Source organism: Eurosta solidaginis, chromosome 1, assembly GCF_040869045.1.
Source record: "Eurosta solidaginis isolate ZX-2024a chromosome 1, ASM4086904v1, whole genome shotgun sequence".
In the NCBI taxonomy this organism is placed as follows: Eukaryota; Metazoa; Arthropoda; class Insecta; order Diptera; family Tephritidae; genus Eurosta; species Eurosta solidaginis.
Window position 1 is genome coordinate 392457442 of NC_090319.1, and position 25826 is coordinate 392483267.

Sequence of the window (25826 nt, forward strand, 5' to 3'; positions counted from 1 at the left end):
AGTGAGCTGCATTTTCTTTCGACCGCGCTTACTCGTTCCTCCAATTTCTTGTATTGTTTAGCGTTTTGCTCGAAAAGTTTATTTAAATCCGTACGGGTGCCTGCAACTTTTTTTCGATGCTCTCCATTTTCTCCTTAAGCACTCCTAAGTGTTTTATGAACAATTGTTCAATCTTGCTGCCGGTAACGAGGGTATCATCAGTATCTCTCTCATCGTCGGAATCAATAATACTGACCTCTAATAGGCACGATGCGCATTGCCAGGTGTTTCGTCCACTCCTTTTAAAATTCGCTGCTAGCTTTTTAAATTCGTTGTTACTTAATTCACTATATTTTTTGTGGTACCAATTTTTGCATTTGACGCAACTTATACTGCCAGCGTTTTCAGTTATAGATTTAGTGCATTGTGCGCATACGTGCTTTATAGTTGACATCCTTTCACAAGACACTTATTTATATTTATAGCTATTCACGTTTTTTTTTTTTTTGTTTTCTAATTTATTTAATAGCAAATAAAATGCAAGATTAAATTTTTTCAGTTTACAATGCACTCACACACGTGGATGGTTTTTGTAAGTATGATTTGCTTATTGTTCGCTAGCTAGTATTTTATTTGTTATTGTTCAAATTTGCAACACAGTGTAATTAGCATAAGTTAGCTTATATATACATCAATGCTAGATTCTTTAATTTGTTAATTCAATGCGCTTATGAGAACTAACTTTCATGATTTGAGAAAAAGGTTCCATTTCGATTTAATCTCAAATCAAGACAAAACAAAAATCTTTACTGAGAAGACTAAGCGCGACGTGATACTGTTACAAAAAAAGAAATTACGCTAGGTTTTGGGAAATTTTATAACCCCTTCAATCCGAAATATGTCGGATATATCGGAAATCCAAATCCTTCGCTTAGGTTTCCGGATATTGAAATATTTGAATTAAACTGGTAAAAAACGAGGAAATGTTTTTATATTATAAGCTATAATGCAGTCGGCTTAACTAACCTTTTTCTTTTGTTTTCACTTACCTTAATCCTAGCCGCACCAAACTTTTCAAATTGCCAATAGTCTCTGGAATGTCTAACAACTCGTTGTGTTGCAAATCCAATGCGCTCAAGTTTACACATTTTCCGATCTCTTCAGGTAAATGTTCGAGATGATTGTGAGACACATCCAATGTAGTCAAATTGACTAATGATCCAATGGCAGAACCCAATTCTCTAATTTTGTTTTCCCTCAGACTTAACATAGTCAAATTTGTTAAATTGCGTATATCGACTGCCACAGCAGTAATACGGTTAAAGCGCAAATAAAGTGTGGTTAATGAACGCAAACGATATATAACCGAGGGAATTTCAGCGAGCTTATTGTGTCTTAAGTCGAGTACTTTGAGTTGTTTACAATTTTGCAATGATTCTGGCAACGACGTTAATGAGTTTTCGTTTAATGCAAGCGTCTTTAAATTAATCAAACATCCTATTTCTGTTGGAAGCTGACTGATTTTGTTACTATACAAATAAAGTTCAGTTAGATGTATGCATTCTTTTACCGATGCTGGTATTACTGTAACAGATGATTTACTCAAATCCAAACGTTTGATGCCTTAAAAAGATAAACTAATTATAAGAAGTACACATAAATCATTTCTACATATAAAGATGTGAGGAAAATACATACATATATCATTACCTTCTTCGCGACAACGTTGAAGTGCTTTAACAACATCCTGATCAGCTTGAATAGGTTTAGTTTTTTTTGTTGTTGGTTTTGGTTTGTTTGATTCGGGATGTTTAACCGTCACCACCTTAGGACGTGTTTCCGGTGGCATTTCGTTATTGTTGTCAAGACTACTGCCGCTGGCTCCGCCCCCACTGGCACTGCCACTGTGTACTTGATTTGCCGTGAGGCTCGTTGTTAATGCTGCAGTGCAGCTGCTGCTGCTATGATTGCCACTACCAAAACAATGAGTTGTTAGGACAGCAACACCAATACCTCTGCCACCTGTGTTTGTGCAATCTACAGCGTCTACCGATGCTAAAGAAGATGTTGATGCTGTCGCTCCGGTAGAAGAACACAAGTTCATAATTTTTCCCAGCGTAGCGGATGGCAGCAACAATTTGTTGCCCAAATTTGCTAAATTTCTTTCTAGGCGCTCTTAATGAATTGTTACAAGATTTGGTGCTTCCTTTGAATATCTTACTATTTTGAAACAGCGTGTATAATTCCAATGTTCAGCCGGACTGTAATATAAAAATGGTAACCTTTTACAAGACGGTGCATCACCTAATTTTTATCGAAAATTATCAAAGATGGTATCAAAAAACGCCCCTCGACATCTGTTTTTAGAATCCGAAAGCGAAAATTTAAATTTGTATTTCTGTCAAAAGCTATAAGCACAAAATCGGTTCATGTGGTTGTTGTTTTTTGCCAGATATGTTGTACACACACAATAATGCAGAAAAGTGTTCTCCGTGCATTTAGTTTTGATCCCTAAACCGGTGTCGGACCCACCCAGGGTTATTTTTGTAAATCGCGGTCCAAGGCCGCCAACCCAAAAAATGTGGATCGGACCTCATATTTCGGTGTCATTTTTCGGTTTTATGTAAATAACTTTCGATAGAAATAAAATCGCTTCCCAAAGCTGCCGGTTCTATGTACCGGAGTGACTCGGGATTTTTCCCGACCAAGGGCTGTCATTTAAGTGTAACCCCATTTAATTTGTTGCGTCCTTGGTTGCACCTATTGGATGGAGCGAAGCAGTGCTACAACAACAATAACAACAGAAATAACATTTTTGATTTCCACTTTCGGATTCTTTAAACGGAGGTCGAGACGCGTCTTTTGATACCACCTTTGATAAAATACCAATTCTGATAAAAATTAGGTAGTGCACCATCTTGTAAAACGTAGGTCCGGGGCAGAGCCCTAATATGGAAGGAAATGTCCCTTTTCTTCCCTTTTTACGCGGAAATACTGCTTACTTTTCCATAGAATAGGAACAGGCCCACCTTGACCTTGAGTTGGGAAGTAAATAAAGCTTAATTGTACAAAAACCAGAAGATGAGATATTTATTTTTGGCATCTAGGAGGCTTCCTCTAGCAACCATTATTTATATTTCTTTTTAACCGTGGTGCACTAGTGGTGCTTAACGCAGAAATACTGTGGCTGGGTTTTGGCGGTGTTCAAATAAATTATTGAAGCAAACAAATGTGAAATTAATTGTTTTGACTTTGGGGATTTTGTTTTGGGGATTTCAATCCCATCTCTTTATTTTATCCGCTGAATAGTGTCCTCGTACGTATCAATATACATAGGAAGGCGTGCATCCAAGTTAATGGCGTTTCTGGTATACAATTGGAGAATTCAATATCAGATACATACGTAATTGAAAGTCAAAATTTACTTTGCTTCAATATAATATTGTTATTGTTGCTGTAGCGATAAGGGTACTCGTCGAAGGTTTTGGGGAGTGTTATCGAAGTTCATGGTGCTTTGTCGGATATATATGCGGTACGTTCCGGTAACAAGCACACTAGGACAAGGTATTAGCCCGACCATCTCGGGAACGATTTAAAATGACCACATGAAACCTTCTAGGCCAATTTGGCCTCCCACCCCCTAGATCAATGAGGAACTTGGGGTCGCCAGAGCCTCGGCTACTAACCCTTTAAAGGGTTGCGCTACACAACCTCTTGAATAAATTTGGTATTTTAGTCGCCTCCTACGACAGCCATACCTGCCGCGGGTATATTCTAAGCCCCCTAACCCGCAGGGTGGGCTCAATATAAAAATTGTATAGAGCTACACGTTGCGCATTTTAGTTGTACTTCTTCAGGTAGCCGTGCTTCGCCCCATCCAATAGGTTAGTATTTCAAACTTTTATGCTCAGTTTTTCAAATCCAATTATTCTCCTGAAATCAAGGCCCCAAATCGTGTCCTCCGTGATCGAGATACTCGTTTGTAATATTGCTTATTTGGTATCGTGTTAAACTTGAACAAATAAATAGAATCGTAATTTGGTACTGTGAGACAAGTGAACGTACTAAAAGGTTGTCAAAGACAAACAAATTTATTCCAATAGTAAGAAAGCTTTCAAGTAGTGTAAACATTTCTTTAAATACTATAGTTTTGTTTAAAAATATATGCAGAAAACCAAACGCGGACCACTTTCTCAAATCCTTCATCAACATTCGGTGGGGAATATATCATGACGCCGTAGGTCACATACGCATGACTCGTCACCGGTGTATAGTCCAATCTACCGATATACTGATGTATATAAATCTCGGCCAAATCTCTGCTTACGGAGGTGCATATGTGCGTCCGTTACAACGTCTCAGCAGATATTATTTTAGTTAAGTAATGTCTCCAACTTGAGAATTCTTATATGTGCAGTTGTTTACAAGCAGTGGGGTCTTTCTTGCCGACTGGAGCCAATATGTGGCAGTTTGCTTCACACTCCGTTTTATTTGTGAATCCTTACCACCGACACTGCATGTCACTGCCCCAAAACGGCCAGGAGCAACACAATAATCAGCCCAATTCTAAACAAAAATTCAGTGCGAGTTTTTTCCCTTCTCCCATTCTTTGTATTCTAAACAAAAATTCCTTGTGAGTTTTTTCACTTCTCCAATGTTCGAAAAAGCGGAAACCGGTTATGTGAGAAAAGTAGGTATTATGAATGTGAGTGAGAGGGAGATTTCTCTGCCATTTCTTAGGAGTTTTTTCACTTGTTAAATTAAAGGGAATGCATCAAAATCAGGGTTTGAATTGCTTACTGAAAAATAGTAAAATTTACGAATTTTTGGCTTTACCAGCAATGAGTTTTTTGTCGGTTTGGAATTTTTGTATACAGCTTACATTTGTATTTGAAAAATATTTCAGCAACAGAAAAAAGCAAAGCAAACAAATTTTTTTTTTTTTTTCATTTTACTTCAGATATTACTTGAATGGATGCGAGCTGTCGTCGGTAGCAGAAAAAAAAACTTGAATATTTTGCTTTGAAGCTATTAGTATATCATGATCAACTATTTTTAAGTAAACATTTTCCAGTTTTTTAACAGGCGAAATTCTGGTTTCGAATTACTTGTTGAAAATAAGTAAAAGTAAATTTGTTTACTATTTCAGCAAAAATATTAGATTTTCAAAGGGACATACAAATTTACATTTCGTAATAGCCTTCATCTACGAGTAGGTATTTCTTGTTTTTATGTTGTTTTAACACCCGACACACATATGTATATACGCATGCTTCTACTGAAAAAAAAAGACAAATACGTACGTGCAAAATCTGCACCTCCACCGGTAGCTTGGTATATGTACTGGAGTCATTCGGGGTTTTTTCCGGGACCAAAGCATGGCATTTCATGTAGCATGGCTCAATTTCTCTCGGATCGTTCAAAATTTGCCATCCAATAAGTAGCTCCTTGTGGAGAGACTGTTCTTCATTCGGTCATAGAGCCTAGCACTGCCGCGTCTACCGGAGAAATACATATTTATAAAACGGGCACGTATATGTCACATGCAAAACGCGATGTTTTAGGCTAACCCCTAATACTTATTGTCGACGTGATTTCTTTAAAACATGTATGGCTGCTTTCTGTTCACAACCAAGAGCGATTCACGCCGCGTTTAAGCGCACCTCCGTTCCTTCAGCATCTATTAGCACCAACGCTGGTCTGATAGCCAGACAAAATTCCCGTTTGTTGCTAGTGCTAAAAGGAGCCTGAAGTTAAGAGATACAATCTCACAAGCTCGAAATGCCCGACCACCAACATTTCCGGCACAAACATTCATGTGAGACAAGATCATAAGATGACTCACACCGTGTGCACCGTATGTCAACGATAAAGAAACTCCCCGAAGGTTTTGGGGAGTGATATCGATGAAAAATCAATAGTATTCTTGCGCAGAGCACCTTCCTGGAATTTTTACGCGAGAATAAAAAAATCCGAGAGAACAAAATTCCGAGGGAATATTTAGAATTGGGCTGCATGCAACCAACCAACTTAAGTAAAAATATCTTTTCATCAGCCATCTCCTCCCTCACTAGCAAAGCAATACACAAAAGCAGTGTATTAAAAATTTACGCCTGTGGTAAATAATTCCTTCCATTGAATACTTATTTCTAAATTTAATGTCAAAATCAATATAGGATGCCTTTTTTCCCCAAAAGATACTAAAATATCAAAACTCACAAATACATATTGTAACGAATTTGCTGCAAATCTTCTTATTTGCCCTTTTGCTAGGTTCGTATCGCTAAACTGTTGAATAAATAACTCCAATATTGAATAATGGAAAAAGATGGCCTTTATTAAAATACTTCACAATAACACTCAAACTGTGCAACGAATAGCTTAATAACCAAACTGATAGCTTAAATGAAACTGCCTTTCAAAATAATACTGCTATTGCTCGCTAGATATCGTCTTAGTCGTAACTGCTTGACAACTCAAATCAAACTGAATTACTTCTTACTCGCCTGCCACGCTTTTATAGTTTACGCTGCATACTTCTAGGCTCTTCGATTTCCAGAACTTACTAGTTATTTCGGCTACAAAATCGACAGCCACAACTACGTGCAAAAATTATTGCCCTCTCTTGTGACAACTGAGATAAGATATATGCATGTGTTTGTGCATTGCCGCTCCGCTGCTCGTATACGTACATATGTGTAGACGCAATTATTTATTCGTTTATGTAGATACATAATGATTGAATTATTGATGTGAATGTTTGTAGTTTACAGTCTCTCGCGCATACATAGGCGCATAAGTAAATGCATCTGCGTGTGACATCTCTTTCGACTGCCTTATATATGTGTATACATGATTTGATTAGTGACGTAAATACTGCTTGGCATGGCCTTAGCATCGCCTTAGTGATGGTACAGCTCAGCGATGCCAATATCCGTGACACTGCCCTCCACCTAAGTCTGATCGTCCCGATCAGACAAATTTCTCGATCTAAACGCTGCTAATCTCTCCAAATGAACCACTTTCATTTTGGTTCGTGGTTTGGTAGTGGTTTGTATGCGGTACACTACATCGTTGATCCGTTTTACAACTTTGTATGGGCCTTCCCAGTTACACTGCAATTTCGGGGACAAACCTTTTTTTCGTTGTGGGTTGTATAGCAGCACCAAATCTCCTTCCTGAAACCCTTCCGAATTAATTGCTTTATCGTACCTCGCTTTCATCTTGTCACTCATAATCTTTGCTCGTTGCCTTACCAGATCGTGTATCTCTCTCAGCTCTTCTTCTAAGACATCAGTGGATTTCTTGACATTCCTCTCCGCATCGGCATCTATCCCATACTTCAAATCAGCTGGCAGTCGAAGGTCATTGCCAAAAATTACCTTTGCAGGAGTTTGGCCCGTTGTGTCATGTACTGCCGATCGGTAGGCCATCAAGAATAATGATATGTGTGTATCCCAGTCCTTATGGTACTTGTCGACTACTTTCCTTAAATGCTCCTCCAATGTTCTATTGAAACGTTCCACCATACCATCGGACTGAGGATGCAATGCAGTTGTCCGTGTTTTTCGAATGCCCAACTTCTTGCACAGTTCTTGGAACACAGCTGATTCAAAATTCCTGCCTTGGTCAGAATGTAACTCCATTGGTACACCATACCTTGCAACCCATTCGTTTTTAACCACTTCTGCTACTGTTTCTGCTTCCTGGTTTGAGATTGGGTATACCTCTGGCCATTTACTGAAATAATCCATAACCACCAGTACGTATTTGTTTCCGCGGTTGCTAGTAGGAAATGGACCTGCGACATCCATGGCGATCCTTTCAAATGGTGCACCTGAAATATACTGCTTCATCTGGCCACGACTTCGGGTTTTGGGCCCTTTCGCTCTGTTGCATACCTCGCAATTGGCAATCCACTCGGTGACCGACTGACGGCAACCAACCCAATAGAATCTCTGCTTAATTTTCTCGAGTGTCTTCGTGATTCCAAGATGGCCTCCACTTGGACCATTGTGCAACTCGCTGAGCACGTCAGGAATCCTCTTTCTGGGAACAACTATCAGTTTCTTCTTGCATTGACCATCCTCACTCTCCCATACTCGATGCAAGCAACCGGATATCAATTCCAAACTGTTCCACTGTGCCCAATATGACTTCGCAATGGGACTCTCTGCTGACATATCCTCTCTGCTTGGTCTTTCGTTTCGTTCGAGCCCTTGCATAACATGTGACAGATCTGTATCTTCTAGCTGACACTTTCTTAGTTGTTCCTTGTCCCATTCATCCGTACACGTTATAGTCATTAGCCGGACATCTATAATGTCTTCTCTAGCCTCGGCCTTTGAACAGTGCTTGCATTCTAAACTACATGGTCTTCGTGACATTGCATCAGCATTTCCATGGGTACTACCTTTTCGATGCTCAATGGAAAAGTCATAGCTTTGTAGTCGCTCGATCCACCGTGCCAATTGTCCTTCCGGATTACGGAACTGCAGAAGCCATTTCAACGCTGCGTGATCTGTCCTGACACGGAATCGCTGGCCGTAGAGGTATTTGTGAAAATGTTTAATGCACTCTACCAATGCCAACAGCTCTCTCCTCGTAACACAGTAGTTCCTCTCTGGTTTTCCAATCGATCGGCTGTAATATGCAACTACCTTCTCCTGTCCATCGACCAGTTGTGATAAACGCCTCCTATAGCATATCCACTTGCATCTGTATCTAGAATAAATGTTGCTCCTGGAATCGGATATGCTAACATTGGGGCAGTGCACAAACGCTCCTTCAATGTTTGGAAAGCCACTTCTTGCTCCTTCTTCCATTCAAAAGCTTTGTTTTTTCTTGTTAGCTCGTGGAGACTATGGGCTACGCTGGCAAAATTTGGTACAAATCGGCGGTAATATGTGCACAGCCCAAGAAAACTTCTCAATTCATGTAGGTTCTGTGGTCTTGGCCAATCCTGTACAGCCTCTATTTTTTCGTTCGCAGTGCAGATGCCCTCTGTCGTTACCTTGTGACCCAAATAATTGACTTCCTTTTTAAACAGCGCACACTTTTTGGGACTCAACTTCAGACCAGCGCCAGCTATTCTCTGGAAAACTTCCTCTAAGTTCTTAAGATGTTCATCAAAGTTCTTGCCCAATACGATGATGTCGTCCAGGTACACCAAGCATGTTTTCCAATGTAGTCCTTTCAGTACCTGGTCCATGAGTCTCTCAAAAGTAGCTGGCGCATTACAAAGTCCAAAAGGCATCACTGTAAATTGCCAAAGACCATCACCGACACTGAAGGCTGTTTTCTCTTTATCTTCCTCCTTCACCTCCACTTGCCAGTAGCCGCTTTTCAAGTCCAGCGTGGAAAACCATTTCGTACCAGATAGCGAGTCCAGAGTGTCATCAATTCTTGGCAATGGGTAGCTATCCTTTTTCGTTACGTCATTCAACTTCCGGTAGTCCACGCAAAACCTCATTTTCCCATCCTTCTTTTTTACAAGTACTACCGGTGAGCTCCATGGACTAGCTGATGGTTCGATGACGCCGCTGTCGCTCATTTCTTGAATGATTTGACTCACAACTTCCCGCTTCGCCAGTGGAACACTACGTGGAGCTTGACGGATCGGCCTCGCATCTCCAGTGTCAATTTGATGCTTCACAACGTTGGTGCGGCCTGGTTTAGAATCATCCTGGTCAAATATGTTCGCGTACTTTAGGAGCAGTTGTTTTGCCTTACTCTGAAATGCTTCCTCTAGCCCCTGTGTCCATGCCGTGATGTCATTTGAAAAATCAGTATTACTAGCTGAAACGTGTTCCTGGAGCTGTTCACAGTTAATAACTACTTCAGCCTCTTGGCATCTTCCCAAAATAGCTCCTTTAGTCAGTTTGAGTGGTGACTTGAACTCATTGAGTACTCTTACCGGAATACGTCCATCTTGTTTTGTCATAGCCAGGGTTTTTCCTACAAGTATGTTTAGTGCTGATTTGTTTGCTGCTTCGACAACCCACAATTTGTTTGTCCCACAATCTCCATCAACCTTTGCCCAGATGACTGCTTCGGATTTTGGTGGTATTCGCTGACTCTCTTCCACCAGCACTCGTTTACTGCTGTAGCCTCTCTCGTAGCCGAAATTAAGTGGCACATCCATGTTCTTATATCGCATCGTCTTGCTTTGCATATCGATTTTGATGCTTTGGTTGATTAAGAAGTCCACTCCAATTATGATTTCATCAACAATACCTGCCACTATAAAATTGTGAAGTACCGAGACGTTCCCAATTGCTACTTCACATTCTACTTCTCCAATTACCTGGGTGTCCTCTCCCGTGGCTGTACGTAATCTTGCTCCAAGCAATGGTCTTATCTTCTTGTTGACTAAATCTGATCGAATGATGGAATGGGATGCACCCGTATCTACAGTCAGTAAACGTTCCTTTCCATCCACATGTCCTCCGACAGTAAGATTGCTTGACCTTCTTCCAATTTGCGAGATAGAGATTATGGGGCATTCAATTGAGGGAGCCAGCTGTCGCCCCTTGCGGCTGACTCGTTTTAGTTTAACGATTGAGTGGATTTGGAGATTTGCTCGTCTCCTTCAGCTCTGCGTTTACGGCCACCCACATTGTTGGAACTATTGGAATTGCTACTGCAATGACGTGCAATGTGACCTGGGTTACCGCACTTGAAACATTTCATAACTCCGGCATTTTTCTGTTGTGATCCCTTCAGAGCTTCCAAAATTGTATCTACCCACTCTGGCCTTTCTACTTCCACACGATGAGCTTTGTATGCTGGTTTACTCAATAATGACGCCGTTTCCTGAGTCAATGCATGGGATACCGTTTCAGAAAATGTTTGCTTTGGGTTCGCGTATGTGGCTCGCTTCGTTTCGACGTCCCTTATGCCATTTATAAAGCTCTGAATCTTCACTCTTTCCGTGTATTCCACGGGTGCATCCGCATTTGCAAGATGAGCCAATCTTTCAATGTCCGAAGCAAACTCCTGCAAAGTCTCGTTAGCTTTTTGGTAGCGGTTTTGCAATTCTATTTGAAATATCTGTTTCCTGTGTTCGCTTCCGTATCGCCGTTCTACAGCAGCCATCAATGCGTCATAACTGTTCCGTTCGTACTCTGGAATAGTCTGTAAGATTTCGGCAGCTGGTCCTTTCAATGCTACGAAGAGTGCGGCAACTTTATCTTCCACATTCCAGTTGTTCACTGCTGCGGTCTTCTCAAACTGTAGCTTAAAGACCTGGAAAGGAACAGAACCGTCAAAGGATGGTGTTTTTACCTTTGAATTACTAGTTGAGACTGCTGGGCGATTCAGTTGCAACTGCTCGATACGTCCTCTCAAAGCACCTCGGCCTCGATTTTTTCTTCAAACTGTAAAATTTTTGTATCTTGCGCCTCCAACTTCGAGGAAATACGTCCTTCTTGCTCTTCCAGTTGAGCAGAGATTTGCGATGATATCTGTGCTGAAATTTGAGCCGACATTTCGGATATCCGTGCCTCTTGTGCTTCAATCTTCGCTGTTATACGGTTCTCCTGCGATTCCAGCTGAGATACCATATACGTTTTCTGTTCTTCTAGTTGTGATGACATATTTGTGGATATTTGTGATGACATTTCTGTTATACGTGCCTCTTGCGCTTCCAGTTGGGATGCCAATTGCGACGACATTGATGCTACTGTCGATGTTTGTGCAGATATTGCAGCCAATATCATGTTCAAGTCTGTGCTCGTAACTGTCTGCGATGTTTCGTTTTTCTCTTCAATTTTTGTTGTTGTTTCGTCCCCATCAGGATAAAAGACAAACTCGTCCACATCAATTCCTTGCGACTCCATTACCTCTCGTAGCCGTGCTTGAAGTTCGATCTTATTGCCGGTTGTATTTAATCCACGGTTCTCCAACTCCTTTTTCAGTTGCTGGATCTTCAATTCACCGAACTTTGCCATGTCCTTGTTGTCCTCTGGAATTTATTCAACAATCCGACTTCTGACACCAATTGTAACGAATTTGCTGCAAATCTTCTTATTTGCCCTTTTGCTAGGTTCGTATCGCTAAACTGTTGAATAAATAACTCCAATATTGAATAATGGAAAAAGATGGCCTTTATTAAAATACTTCACAATAACACTCAAACTGTGCAACGAATAGCTTAATAACCAAACTGATAGCTTAAATGAAACTGCCTTTCAAAATAATACTGCTATTGCTCGCTAGATATCGTCTTAGTCGTAACTGCTTGACAACTCAAATCAAACTGAATTACTTCTTACTCGCCTGCCACGCTTTTATAGTTTACGCTGCATACTTCTAGGCTCTTCGATTTCCAGAACTTACTAGTTATTTCGGCTACAAAATCGACAGCCACAACTACGTGCAAAAATTATTGCCCTCTCTTGTGACAACTGAGATAAGATATATGCATGTGTTTGTGCATTGCCGCTCCGCTGCTCGTATACGTACATATGTGTAGACGCAATTATTTATTCGTTTATGTAGATACATAATGATTGAATTATTGATGTGAATGTTTGTAGTTTACAGTCTCTCGCGCATACATAGGCGCATAAGTAAATGCATCTGCGTGTGACATCTCTTTCGACTGCCTTATATATGTGTATACATGATTTGATTAGTGACGTAAATACTGCTTGGCATGGCCTTAGCATCGCCTTAGTGATGGTACAGCTCAGCGATGCCAATATCCGTGACAATATATATGAATGCGCAATAATCTTAATTAAAGATTTCGCATATGTGGAACCAAGTAACCATCGCACATTTTAAAATTGTGTATTTTCGTCACAAACATATTGTCACGGATATTAGCATCACGAAGCTATACCATCACTAAGGCCATGCTAAGCAGTATTTACGTCAATAATCAAATCATGTATACACATATATAAGGCAGCCGAGAGATGTCACACACAGATGCATTTACGCCTATGTGTGCGCGAGAGACTGTAAACTACAAACATTCACATCAATAATTCAATCATTATGTATCTACATAAACGAATCAATCATTATGTCTACACATACATATGTAGGTACACGCAGCTGAGAAGCAAGGCACAACCATATGCAGACATCTTATTTGAGATGCTCCTAAATGTAGGCAATTATAATTGTGGAAGTGTCGCTCACACATACAAGCATGGGGTATGAGAGAAGCTATAAAATCGTGCAATTGTAGTTACAGCTGAGAAGTTTGAGAGATACTGGACTAGTAGATTCTGGAAGCGTCTAGAAGAGGCGAACGAGGAAACCAAAGAGTATAAAAGCCGACAGATGTAGAGGCGCTGTAATTCAGTTTGAGTTGAGCTATCAATCAGTTTGATTAAGCACGCGATCTGGCGGCCAATAGTAGAGTTTCATTTGAGTTATCAATCAGTTTGGTTATTAAACCAGCGAGTAGCAAAGTATACATGTCTTTGTGAAGTACTTTAATAAAGGCCATTTTTCCATTCTTCAATATTGGAGTTATTTATTCAACAGTTTAGTGATTCGAACTTAGCAAAAGGGCAAATAAGAGGATTTGCAGCAAATTCGTTACAATATTAATACACATTCCAGTGATAATAAATTAGATCCTGACGTATATTTGCTTGTCGGCTAACCCTTTTTTACTTCCATTTAAGTTCATCGCGTTTAAATAGCAAATTGTTTAATTTCTCGCAACTTTTGACAGGGGACCGCTAACTTACAACGTATTTTAAAAAATTTAAATCGCGCTCATGTCGTTTTAAATTTAAAATACTTTTTTAGAAGTAAAATAGTGTTAAGTGGATTATAACAGACTTGAAATGATACTTAACTTAGCACCATGTTTAAACCAATAAAACTATTTTATTTCGACTATGACTACGGGCCACGGAGTTGAATGAAAAAGGACCATTTACTGTTTAAAACATATGGTAGCACCAAGGAAGCAGAAAATTAGATAAAATGGCTTCATGCTTGTGTTCGCGGAAAGTAAACAAATAAACTATTAAATTTTACAACAATACGTAAATTTAAACAAAAGTAAATAGTGTAGGGTTAGTTTACAAATTTAACTTTGTAATATTATACTTTGTTATTTTTTAAAAATGTATTCATGTTTGTTGGTTTTCAATTTTGAATTATGTTGTTTCAAAAATTTTTCATTTTTTCATTATTAATACAAAATTTATAACTCTTTCAATGTTAAAAACAATTTCTTGATTTTCATAATAAAATAAAAATTCTATATAAAACTTAAAGCGAATAAAATTGTAGGATCTACAATTGGCGATCCTGCCAGGAGACAATTGATAAACCAAATATTTACGAAATCGATAGTCCATACGATACCATTTATCAAGATCTTGCAACAAAAGAATGAAGCAAATTGAATTACAATCAAGCCCACAGAAGAAGGTGCGCTTAAACAAAAACGCTACACAGCATTTTCGAAGGAGGTGGAAGAAGTTATTTATAAACATGCAAGAGCGCTACGCTTAGTATTATACATTTGCCTGATTTGGACTGTTCATATAACTGCACATTATCAGCATTCAGCATTATTCAAACGTGTATACTTGACATTTTATTCATTAATTATAATAATAATAACAACATAAGAAACTTGCTGCAATTTTAAAAAATTGCATTAGTTTAAAACTGGAACAGCGTGTCTATGATCAGGTGCTTGAATGACGTGTAAAAAATGTCCCCAATGTTTTCGAGAATGTAAGAGTGACTTGTAACAGTGGAAGAGTGTGTCTATGATCAAGGGCTGGAACATATGGAATAATGTGATCCCATCGACAATCAACCTGTGCACATATTTAATGTAGATATTGAGGAGTAGCGCATTGCCTTCAAAATCAGTAAAAAAGCGATTTTTCCTCTGTTGGTATTGTTACGAATATTAGCAACACTAAGGGGTACTGTCATCTCTAAGCCGATGCTAAGAGTGACTTGTATGCACATCCATAAATCAATCATTATGTATCTACATAAACGAATCAATCATGTCTACACATATGTACGTACACGCAGCGGAGAAGCAACGCACAAACACATGCAGATATCTTATCTGAGATGCTCCCAAAAGTATGCAATTGTAATTGTGGAAGTGGCGCTCACAAATACATGCGCATATGAGAGCTACACACGTGCATCTGTAGTTATAATTATATACCAGTAACTAAGTAAATTCTGGAAGCGCCTAATTTTAAATCGAAATTTGCAGTTCTTCCATCAATCACCTCGGAGTTGCATTTGCATCCAGTCAAAGTGAAGTCTTGGCCTCATCTTAAAAATTTAGCACTGGCTGATCCTCACTATGCAACTCCGGGCCAAATTGATTTGTTATTAGCCGGCGATGTATACGGCCGCATTCTTGAAAGCGGGGTGTGTAAGGGTGAGATCGGTGATCCCGTTGCTCAATGCACGGCTTTGGGGTGGATCCTGTTTGGGGAATTATTTCAACAAAATCATGTTCTAACCTTTCCATTAACTCAGTGTAACCATATTTCCACAACAGAAATACGAGATTTGCTTACAAGGTTTTATGAACTAGAGGAAGTACCTACTGTCAGATCGTTATCCAAGGAATATGAATGGACAGAAAGGTTTTACCATGAGACTACCCTTCGTCAACGAAATGGAAAGTTTATGGTGCGCCTACCCTTCAAATCCTATTTAGATCCGTCAACTGCATTAGGTTCCTCCTACGAAGTGGCACTTCAACGCTTTCAATCGCTACAACGTCGCTTCAGCCGTGACGACAAATTCAAGGAAGCATATTTTAAGGTCTTTAACGAGTATCAAAAATTGAATCAGGTCAAGTTAATGCACCAGATCTAAGAAAAGCATTATTATTTGCCCCACCATGCAGTGTTTAAAGAAACCAGCCTCACCACCAAACTTCGACAGGTTTTTGACGGCTCGGCCAAGTCTACAAACGGAAAATCGTTAAGCGACATTTTGAGCACCGGTCCCGTTTTACAAGCCAATTTAGTCTCAATTATTCTAAACTGGAGAACGCACAAATATGCTTTCATTGCAGATATTGAAAAAATGTATCGCTGCATCGACATGCATCCAGACGACACCCACTATCAATACATTTTATGGCAAGACGACGACAATTCGGGCATTCAAACATATGCGCTTCAAACTGTAACGTTTGGCCTCGCACCATCACCGTATCAGGCTATTAAAACTCTTCACGTATTGGCCGAAGAAGCCAAACTCACTTCGCCAGCGGTCTACAGCGTTCTTAAGTTTGAAACATACGTGGATGACGTCACGACCGGAAGCGAAACAATCGAGGACGCCATACAAATGATTCAAGAACTCATTAAATTGCTTCGCAGTGCTGGTTTTGAGCTTCGCAAATGGGCGAGCAATTCACCCGAAATTCTTAAGCAAATTCCCGTCGAATATCGCGATGAAACAACGATGTGTTTATTCAATCCTGAAGATTCCATTAAAGCACTTGGGTTGGGATGGTCAAGACTCAGCGATTTGTTTACCTTTTCTATGAAATTTCCATCGGCGACGCGACTGACAAAACGCAATGTCTCCTCGATAGTGGCACGTCTGTTCAACCCACTCGGTTGGCTGAATTCCTTCGTCACCAAGGAAAACATATTTCTAAACAAGCTATGGGAACAGAAATTGGATTGGGATGAACCCATAACGTGTATCAATCTACAGTCTGAATTTAACCAAACTATGGATGACCTTCAGTTAATCAAGCACATTGAAATCCCTCGCTGGATCCGTACATCCTCAACGAACAAAAACGACCAACTTCACGTTTTCTGTGACAGTTCAACCAAGGCCTACGCCACCGCGATTTATCTCCGAACGGTCGACGTAAACGGATACGTCTATGTCAACCTATTAGCAGCAAAGAGTAAACTGGCACCCATTCGAAAACCGTTAACAATACCTAGAGCAGAACTATGCGGTGCGACGCTGGCGGTCACATTACTTGATGCTGTCAAACAATCATTGAGACTTAAAATCGACAAGGTTTTTATGTGGACTGATTCCACCGTCGTATTATCCTGGATTCGAGATCCCAATCGCTGGGCTGTCTTCGTACGCAATCGCGTTCACAAAATTCTGGCGTCGACTGAAGTTGAACAATGGAATCATGTCTCTTCCTCAGCTAATCCAGCCGATCTCAACAGTCGGGGTTTAACAATTACCGAATTGCGCGATTCTTCACTATGGTGGCACGGACCTCCATTTCTATCTTTGTCACAAGCGGAATGGCCAAACTCATCATACGAACTTTCATGACGACGATGATTCCGAACTTCGTGCTCGATTCAAAGGCATAAATCTTACTACAAAGGAAGAGTGCGGATTGGAACCACTCCTTAAACGATTTTCGAACTTCAATCGCCTTCGTCGAGCTGTCGCATACGCCATCCGTTTTGTGAAAATTATGAGATCTTCAATCAACCTCACACGGCAACGTCCATTAATTGCAATGCTTTCGAACCCAATAAGCCACCTCATTCAACATATCCCTCTTCCTACAGTTATTGAAATTCAACATAGCGAATTGTCACTCATCCGCTGGATCCAATCCACGGAATTCTCATCCGAGCTCAAAACAGTTCACACTAAGCAACCCATTCCAAAATCTAGCAAACTATTTCGTCTTAATCCATTCACTGACGATAATATTATTTGTGCCAATGGCCGCTTGCAAAATGCCTTTATGTCGTTTGAAGAGAAATTTTCAATAATACTCCCGTCAAGGAGCCACCTCGCGACGTTAATCGTATACCATTATCATCGCCTCACGTTACATGGAGGGCCCCAAGTCACCGTCAATCAAATTCGACAAATTTACTGGATTTTAGATGTGCGCAATCTCGCTCGTCGTCTCATCCGAAGCTGTGTTATTTGTTTCAAGGCGCGTCCAGTTTTATCTCAACAACAAATGGCCGCCTTACCCACGGTGCGTGTGAACCACAACACTCGACCATTCGCTTCCACCATCATCGATTACGCAGGTCCATATGACATTCGTTCCTCAAGAGGTCGCGGCCAAAACTCATACAAGGGCTATGTCGCTGTGTTCACTTGCATGACTACCAAAGCAGTTCACTTGGAGGCAGCTGGCGATCTCTCGACCCAAACATTCCTACACGCATTCGACCGTTTTGTGGCCAGGCGAGGATTTTTCACGACGTATTCAGTGACTGCGGAACGAATTTTGTTGGTGCTGATCATGAGAATCAAAGAAGTCAATCCCAATATCTCCGATCAATAGCAAAGGAAATTATCCCAGCTCTCACGAATCGACATATTCAATGGCATTTTAGCCCACCCGGTGCTCCTCATTTTAATGGTTTAGCTGAAGCGGCGGTGAAATCCATGAAATTTCACTTGGCTAGAGTAATCGGAAAGGCCAAATTGACTTTTGAGGAGTTCTCAACCGTCCTAACCCGCATTGAGGCGGTGCTAAATTCCAGACCGATCTCTCCAATTACGGATAATCCCAACGACTTTACTGCAATAACGCCTGGACACTTCCTCACGGGCAACGCTCTTCTATCTCGACCGCAAGCACCATGTGAATCGAATCCAATTAAACGACATCAGCTAATGGACCAAATGGTTCAACACTTTTGGCAGCGATTCAAAGAGGATATTTTGTCTACTATGCAGATCCGTACTAAATGGCAAGAAAGGAAGCCGAACATTAAGGAAAACGATTTTGTTATCATCAAGGATGATCGCTTTCCAGTTGGTCAGTGGCCCATGGGTCGCGTGGTCTCGTTGCATCCCGGAAGCGATGAGCTCATTCGCGTGGTAACCATCAAGACAGAAAGAGCTTTTTTGGTTGGTTCATCACGCCATTTAAACTACTGCTGAAAGGTAAGGTGACGAGATCGTTGGCTTCGCGGAATAAGACCTGGCATTTCATATAGAATCTAATTTGGATTCTACTCCCGCCACTTAGTGTTGCTAATATTCGTAACAGTATGTTCAAATCAGTAAAAAATATACAATTGGGACAACATCAACGACTGCTATTTAAAGTATTTGCGTCTATATTGGTGAGATCTATTTTATTTATATTGTAACGAATTTACTGAAATTCCGCTTATTCCCAATCTTCTGCCAATGCTCGAATCACTAAACTGTTGAATAAAAAACTCCAATATTGAATAATGCAAAAATGGTCTTTATTAGACTACTTGACAATAAATAACACTTATACTTCGCAACTGATAGCTTGCTTAAATCAAACTGATTGTCGTGCCTCAACTGTTGCTGCTTTTTATACAGTTTGGTTTCCTCGTTGACATATTGCTAGGCGCTTCTATTTCTAGAATTTACTAGTTAGTTATCAGCTATAAATTTCTCAGCTATATCTACAGATGCACGATTTTATAGCTTCTCTCATAGCCCATGCGCGTGTATATGTGAGTGATACTTGCACAAATGATTGCATACTTTTGGGAGTATCTCAGATATATGCATGTGTTTGTGCGTTACTCTCCGCTGCTCGTATAGATATATGGGTAGACATTTGTTGATGTTCATACGAGTCACTGCTTAGTATCGGCTTAGAGATGATAGCATCCCTTAGTGTTGCTAATATTCGTCAAAATATATATATTTTATTATTAAATATATTACTTTGATATTTGTATTGGAAGATTTTAATTTTGTAAACTCTTCCTTCAATTCAACATAGTTTTTCTTACATATTAATTATTTAAGTGCTTAGTTATTTACTGTTTTATTTTATTTTGTTGATTTTTCAAAAGAGGACGATTTTCCGTCATTTCTTATCAAATTGTTTTTGAACTCTTTTTAATATGTTTCACTCTCTACATAATAATACACACAATATACAAACTACACTCACAAACAATTTAAATGACTCACTAATTGATTTACCAAATGAGAATTTTTCTGAACATATTGTAAATCCTTATGAAAATATGAGAACAAATGAAATTTCCGCAACGTCAATTAAACAACACAATTTTGGACTAATTGTCCTGACGCATGGTTTGTACATGCAGAAATGCAATTTAGTACTAAAGGTATTACTCAAGATAATACTAAGTACGAATATATTGTAACAGCACTTCCGCAGGAAGTAATTATGACTATTTTAGATTTTATTCAAAATCCTCCTCAAAACAATAATTATTCTGAACTTAAAAAAGATAGATAGATTTTCACTTAGTGAAAATTCTAAACTAGATAAAATTTTAAGTGATTCTGAAATGGGTGACCGTAAACCCTCAGAATTTTATCGCTCATTAGTTTTACTTGCAGGTTCAAATTTTAGTGAAAATATTAAAAAAAAAAACTTTGGATGAGGAAATTACCCAAAAATTTAAATGCAATTTTAGTTAGTTCAACTTCAGATAATATTAATGAGCTAACGAATTTAGCGGATAATATTTGGGAGGTGATTAATAAAAATTAATAAAAATGAAAATTAGATAATAGATCTCAAGTTCTTTTAATCAAAATTTTATCAGAATTATCAGAAATTAAAACTAAAATTAATGAAAATCGTTCACGATCACGATCAATTAAAAGAAATAGTTTTCGAAATACGTTTAGACGTAGATCTAATTCACGTAATAATCCAAATTCGTTGTGCACATTTCACTATAAATTTGAAAATGAAGCAATTAAGTGTGACCAACCTTGTTACCCCAGCGGGTTAGGGGGTCAGAATATAACCGCGGTAGGTATGCCTGTCGTAAGAGGCGACTAAAATACCAGATTCAAGGGGCTGTGTAGCGCAACCCTTCAGGTGCCAGGGCAATATATAGCTTCTCCAAACCCAATTGTCAACATCACCTATCCGCGGCGAATCCTGTTTGACTAACAGACGAGGCTCTGGCGATCCCAAGCTCCTCATGGAATGTGGCCACATAAATCGTTCCCGAGATTGTCAGGCTAGCACCTTAATGGTGCTGTGGTACCGGAGCGTACCGGATCTGTATCCGGCAAAGGACCATCACATCGATAACGCTCCCCAAAGCCTTCGAGGAGCAACCTTATCGCTACAACAAAAACAACAATAACCAACCTTGTTCATATAGTAAAAATCAAAATTCAACAAACTAAATTTCGTCCGGTGTTGCAGCGACAAATAACGGAAATTTAGAATTTACAACTCGTCGCTTATTTATTTTTGATAAAGAAAACAAACTAAATTTTTTGATTGATAGTGGAGCAGAAATATCAGTATTACCTGCATCTAAATTTCCACATGCATATTATTCTTACTGCAGCTAATGGTTCAACAATTTCTACCTATGAAATGAAGGTATTAAATGTAAATTTAGGTTTACGTCGTGAATTTCCCTTTGCGTTTTTGATAGCTGAAATAGCAAAACCCATTATTGGTGCTGATTTTCTTTTTAAATATGGTCTTTTAATAGATATTAAACATAAACGTTAAGTAGATCCATTGACAAATCTATCTGTTAATACAATTTCATATTTTTGTAACATCCCTCTTCCCAAATTGTTTACTGTTGATAATCAAAAATTATTTAAAAAGTTTCCATCACTTATTACTGAACCAGATTATATAAAACCAGTTAAACATACCACGGTACACAAACTTATAACAGAAGGTAATCTTCTATTTTCTAAGCCCAGGTGCTTAGACCCAATTAAATATAAAATTGCTAAAGCTGAGTTTGATTTTTTAGTTAAAACAGGAAATTTGGCAACCTTCTAGTTCTTCAGTAGCTTTTCCACTTCACTTAGTACAAAAAAAAAGAATTACATGACTGGCGTACTTGGGGTGATTTCAGAAGATTGAATGTTTGTACCATACCAGATTCATAAATGAAGTAGTAGGTGACCTAGATCTTGTATTTGCTTATATCTACGACTTACTTAACGCAAGTGAAGACGAAGATCAACAATTAAAAAATTTAAATATACTTTTTTAACGTCTAACAGAATACGGTTTAAATATTAAACCCAGTAAATGTACTTTTGGAATTATGAGCATTGACTTTTTGAGACATAATATATCTAGCTCAGGGATCCGACCATCGGATGACAAAGTATCAGCTATTCGTAATTTTGAGCGTCCTAAATCAATAAAGCGGACTCAAAAATTTTTAGGCATGGTAAACTATTATCATCGATACATTCCAAAACTAGCTGAATTTACAAATAAAATTTACGATTTAGTTAATAGGACAGATAAAAATCGCAATAATTTAATTTGGGATGAAGTAACGACTGAAGCTTTTGAATGTATTAAAGATAAGTTTACATCAACGATATTATTAAATTATTTTAATAAAGATGAAAAATTATCTTTAACAGTTGATGCATCACATTTGGAGTGATAGCCCAGTTTTAACAATAAAATTTAACCAATTGCATTCTTTTCAAATAAACTTTCTCCAGCCGAAACTAAATATAGTGCTTTTGACAGAGAATTATTAGCAATTTATTTGAATATTAAACATTTTCGGTATCTTTTGGAAGGACGTTTTTTTATAATGTTTACGGATCATAAACCTTTAATCAATGTTCTAAATTCAAAAACAGAACGAAGTCCTAGACAAACTCGACATTTGGAATTTATTGCCCAGTTCACTGATGACATTCAGTATATTAAAGGAAAAGCTAATACTGCAGCAGATACGTTATCGAGAGCTTTCCAAGGTAATGCTATTAAGAATATGGAATTAAATTTTAAAATTTTACAAAACGAACAGCTAAAAGATAGTGAATTAATTGAATTAATATCTAAATCTCAGAATTTAAATTTAAAATTAACTAGTTTTCCGATTTTAAATTTCAATATTTGGTGTGAAATTTCCGGGCAAAATCCAAGACCATTTGTACGAAAAAATTTACGAAAGATAGTCTTTGACAAGTTACATAATATTTCACATCCTGGTACCAAAGCCACACGTCGTCTTATAATTCAGAAATATTATTAGCCTAATATGACTAAGGAAATTAAGACATGGTCTAAAGAATGTCTAAGTTGCCAAAAATCTAAAATTAACCGTCATACCAAAACACCTATTAACAGGAGTCCAATTCCACAGAACAGATTTGAACATAATCATTTAGATATAGTTGGGCCTTTACCTATTTCGAAAGAACATCGTTACATTTTGACTATTATTGATAGATTTACTCGCTGGCCAGAAGCATATGCTTTAAAAGATATTTCAGCAATTACAATTGCAAACAAATTTTTCACAGAGTACATATCACGTTTTGGAGTACCATTGAAAATAACAACCGATCAGCGTAAACAATTTAAATCAAAATTATTTTTAGAACTAACTAAATATTTCAGTAGTCATCATATAATAACTTCTGCATATCACCCTCAAAGTAACGGTATGGTTGAAAGGTTTCACAGGCAATTAAAAACACCTATTATGATTAGAAACAGCATTGATAATTGGTATGATGAATTACCAATAATACTTCTTGGTTTAAGATATGTTTACATAGAAGATATTTCAGCTACTCCAGCAGAAATGGTGTTTGGTCAAAACTTACGTTTACCAGGTGTTCCATCGGTTAAAAATGTTTCGTTTTCAGAGTTTTTAAATAAGTTACGAGAACATTTTAGAAACATTAAGTAAAATTTAAGTCATCATAAAAATTGTGATACCGGAATTTATGTTCCAAAGGACCTTCAAACGTGTAAACCTGGTTTGCAACAACCTTATGATGGACCTTACAAAATTGTGGAAAGAGATAAGAAGTATTTTAAACTTGAAATCAATGGGATTATTAAAACAATTCCAATTGATAGACTTAAACCAGCAATCATTGAAACAAATTATACAGAAACAACTAACAATAACACTAATAATATACTTAAAAAGAGAGTTACTTTTAATTTATTTGATGTTGATTTTTCTTGAAGGGGGAGTATTGTAGGGTTTGTTTATAAATTTAACTATCAATTTAACTTTGTAATATTATACTTTGTTATTCGCTTCCCAAGGCAGTCGGTTCTATGTACCGAAGCGACTCGGGATTTTTCCCGACCAAGGACTGTCATTTCAGTGTAACCCCATTTAATTTGTTGCGTCCCTCCCACAAATTGTCATCCTCCCAGTAGCTCCTTGCAGCGGGACTGCTCCATATTCTCTTGCTCCGGGAAGGTCTCGAACCCAATCCGGGTCCGTCTCCTGACCCGAGCCTGAGAAATGGTTTTGCTGCGTCTGCCGGAAAAGAATCTTTTTAGGACGGTCATACTTTTGTCAGTATATCTCGTGTAAGGGATGGTTGCATCGGACAGGTTGTTCTGGGCTAGATCCCAAAACCAGACGTCCACGTAACTTCTTTAAATCTTTTGTGGCTCCTTGCTGTTCACGCCCAAGGGCGTCCCGTAGTCTACGCCTTAGTGCCCCCCCCCCCCCTCCACTACCTTCCAGCAGCCCCGCTGCTCAGCAAGCCAAAACATGTACCCGCTGCTGCTCGCGCCCCACGGCGCCACCAACTCATACATGGGTTTCTTCTATGCAACCGCTATAAACAAATCCATGACTACTGGAATAGTGCCAGACATGTGGAAAATTTCGACAATAGTACCAATTAGGAAAGTAAAAAATTCAATAATGGCAGAAGAACTAAGGCCGATAAATACATTGCCGAACATAGAAAAAATTTTGGAAATGCTTAATTACTTAGAAAATAATAAAATCCTTATAAAGGAACAATCCGGTTTCCGAGAAAGGCATGGTTCATGGTTTTATCTAGGACGACCAATAGAGAATCACTTAATTTAGATCTAAAAATAATGAATACGAGCATTGAGGATGTCAAAATATTTAAGTACTTAGGGATCCTGATTGACAATAAACTGAGGTTTACAGATCATATTGATTATATTGTTGCCAAAATGGGCAAAAAAATTGGATTTTGGAAGAGATCGTGTAAACTTATTAGTAAGAAATATAGTTGAAAGTTTATAGATCCATCATAGAACCGTACTTCTTATATTGCCCTACAATATTCTTTATTGCCAATGAAACACAAGCTATGAGATTTATATTGAAAGTGAGGTACGACACTTCCATAAAGAGTATTCTTGATGCACTAAACTGGCTGAGCGTGAAACAGTTGATATTTTACCATAGTATGAAATTTGTATTTTATATCAAGCATGGTAAATTACCAGCCTACCTAAGTGAAAAACTTGTTTATGTGAATGAAACCCATTCTTACATAATCAGAGAAAATAATAATTTTAGATTACCTCTTCTCAAAACAGAAATGGACAAGAAAATATATTTTACAAAGGCCTGAAATGTTTTAATGAACTACCTAATCATGTTAAAAATTGTGAAAACTTAAAAACCTTCAAAAAAAGTTTATTAGAATATTGCAAAACCCTTCCAATAAGATAAAATATTTTGTATCTGTATTTCATGTTACTGATCCTTGAGCGTACACGGCAATCCAAATAGACACAGAGGAACCTTATGCATCAGGTCAAATACATATATCGCTCGCAATCAAATTAGGAAAGAATTCCTGAAAATATCGCCCCAGACAAACAGTTAGAGTGTTCATGTGAATCACGTATATTCCTACAACAATGATATATTATAATTAATTATGTTTACATAAAAGCTGGTACAGGGAGGATTGGAAACACGTCCTTTCCAACCGTCCGATAGGAGTGGCTCATTCTGCTGAGCTGCTAGCTTTTGGGTTGACCGGAATCAAATGGATTCCGACAGCATAAATAATAAAACTGTGTAATCATACGTCTTGGAGTAGGGCAGGATTGAGAACACGTCCTTCCAACCTCCCAATGATATGACTCCAAGACTCGCCCGTTGGGACCACCAGTT

At 38.5% G+C, this 25826-nt stretch overlaps 1 protein-coding gene across 11 annotated transcripts in view; it reads right to left on the reverse strand.

Moving 5' to 3' along the window:
* Sur-8 (leucine-rich repeat protein shoc-2) overlaps positions 1-25826 on the reverse strand; it is a 91693-nt gene that overhangs the window by 41850 nt on the left and 24017 nt on the right. For 9 of the 11 annotated variants that reach the window (XM_067763589.1, XM_067763585.1, XM_067763591.1 and 6 more), the window contains 2 exons: positions 1678-2240; positions 1029-1602 (listed from right to left, as the gene is read on the reverse strand). In XM_067763589.1, the coding sequence (XP_067619690.1) occupies positions 1029-1602; positions 1678-2083 (980 nt within the window). In that variant the 5' untranslated portion in view covers positions 2084-2240. Of the gene's footprint in view, positions 1-1028; positions 1603-1677; positions 2241-21214; positions 21235-25826 lie in introns of those variants that run through there. The other 2 variants (XM_067763592.1, XM_067763593.1) reach the window with 2 other exon arrangements.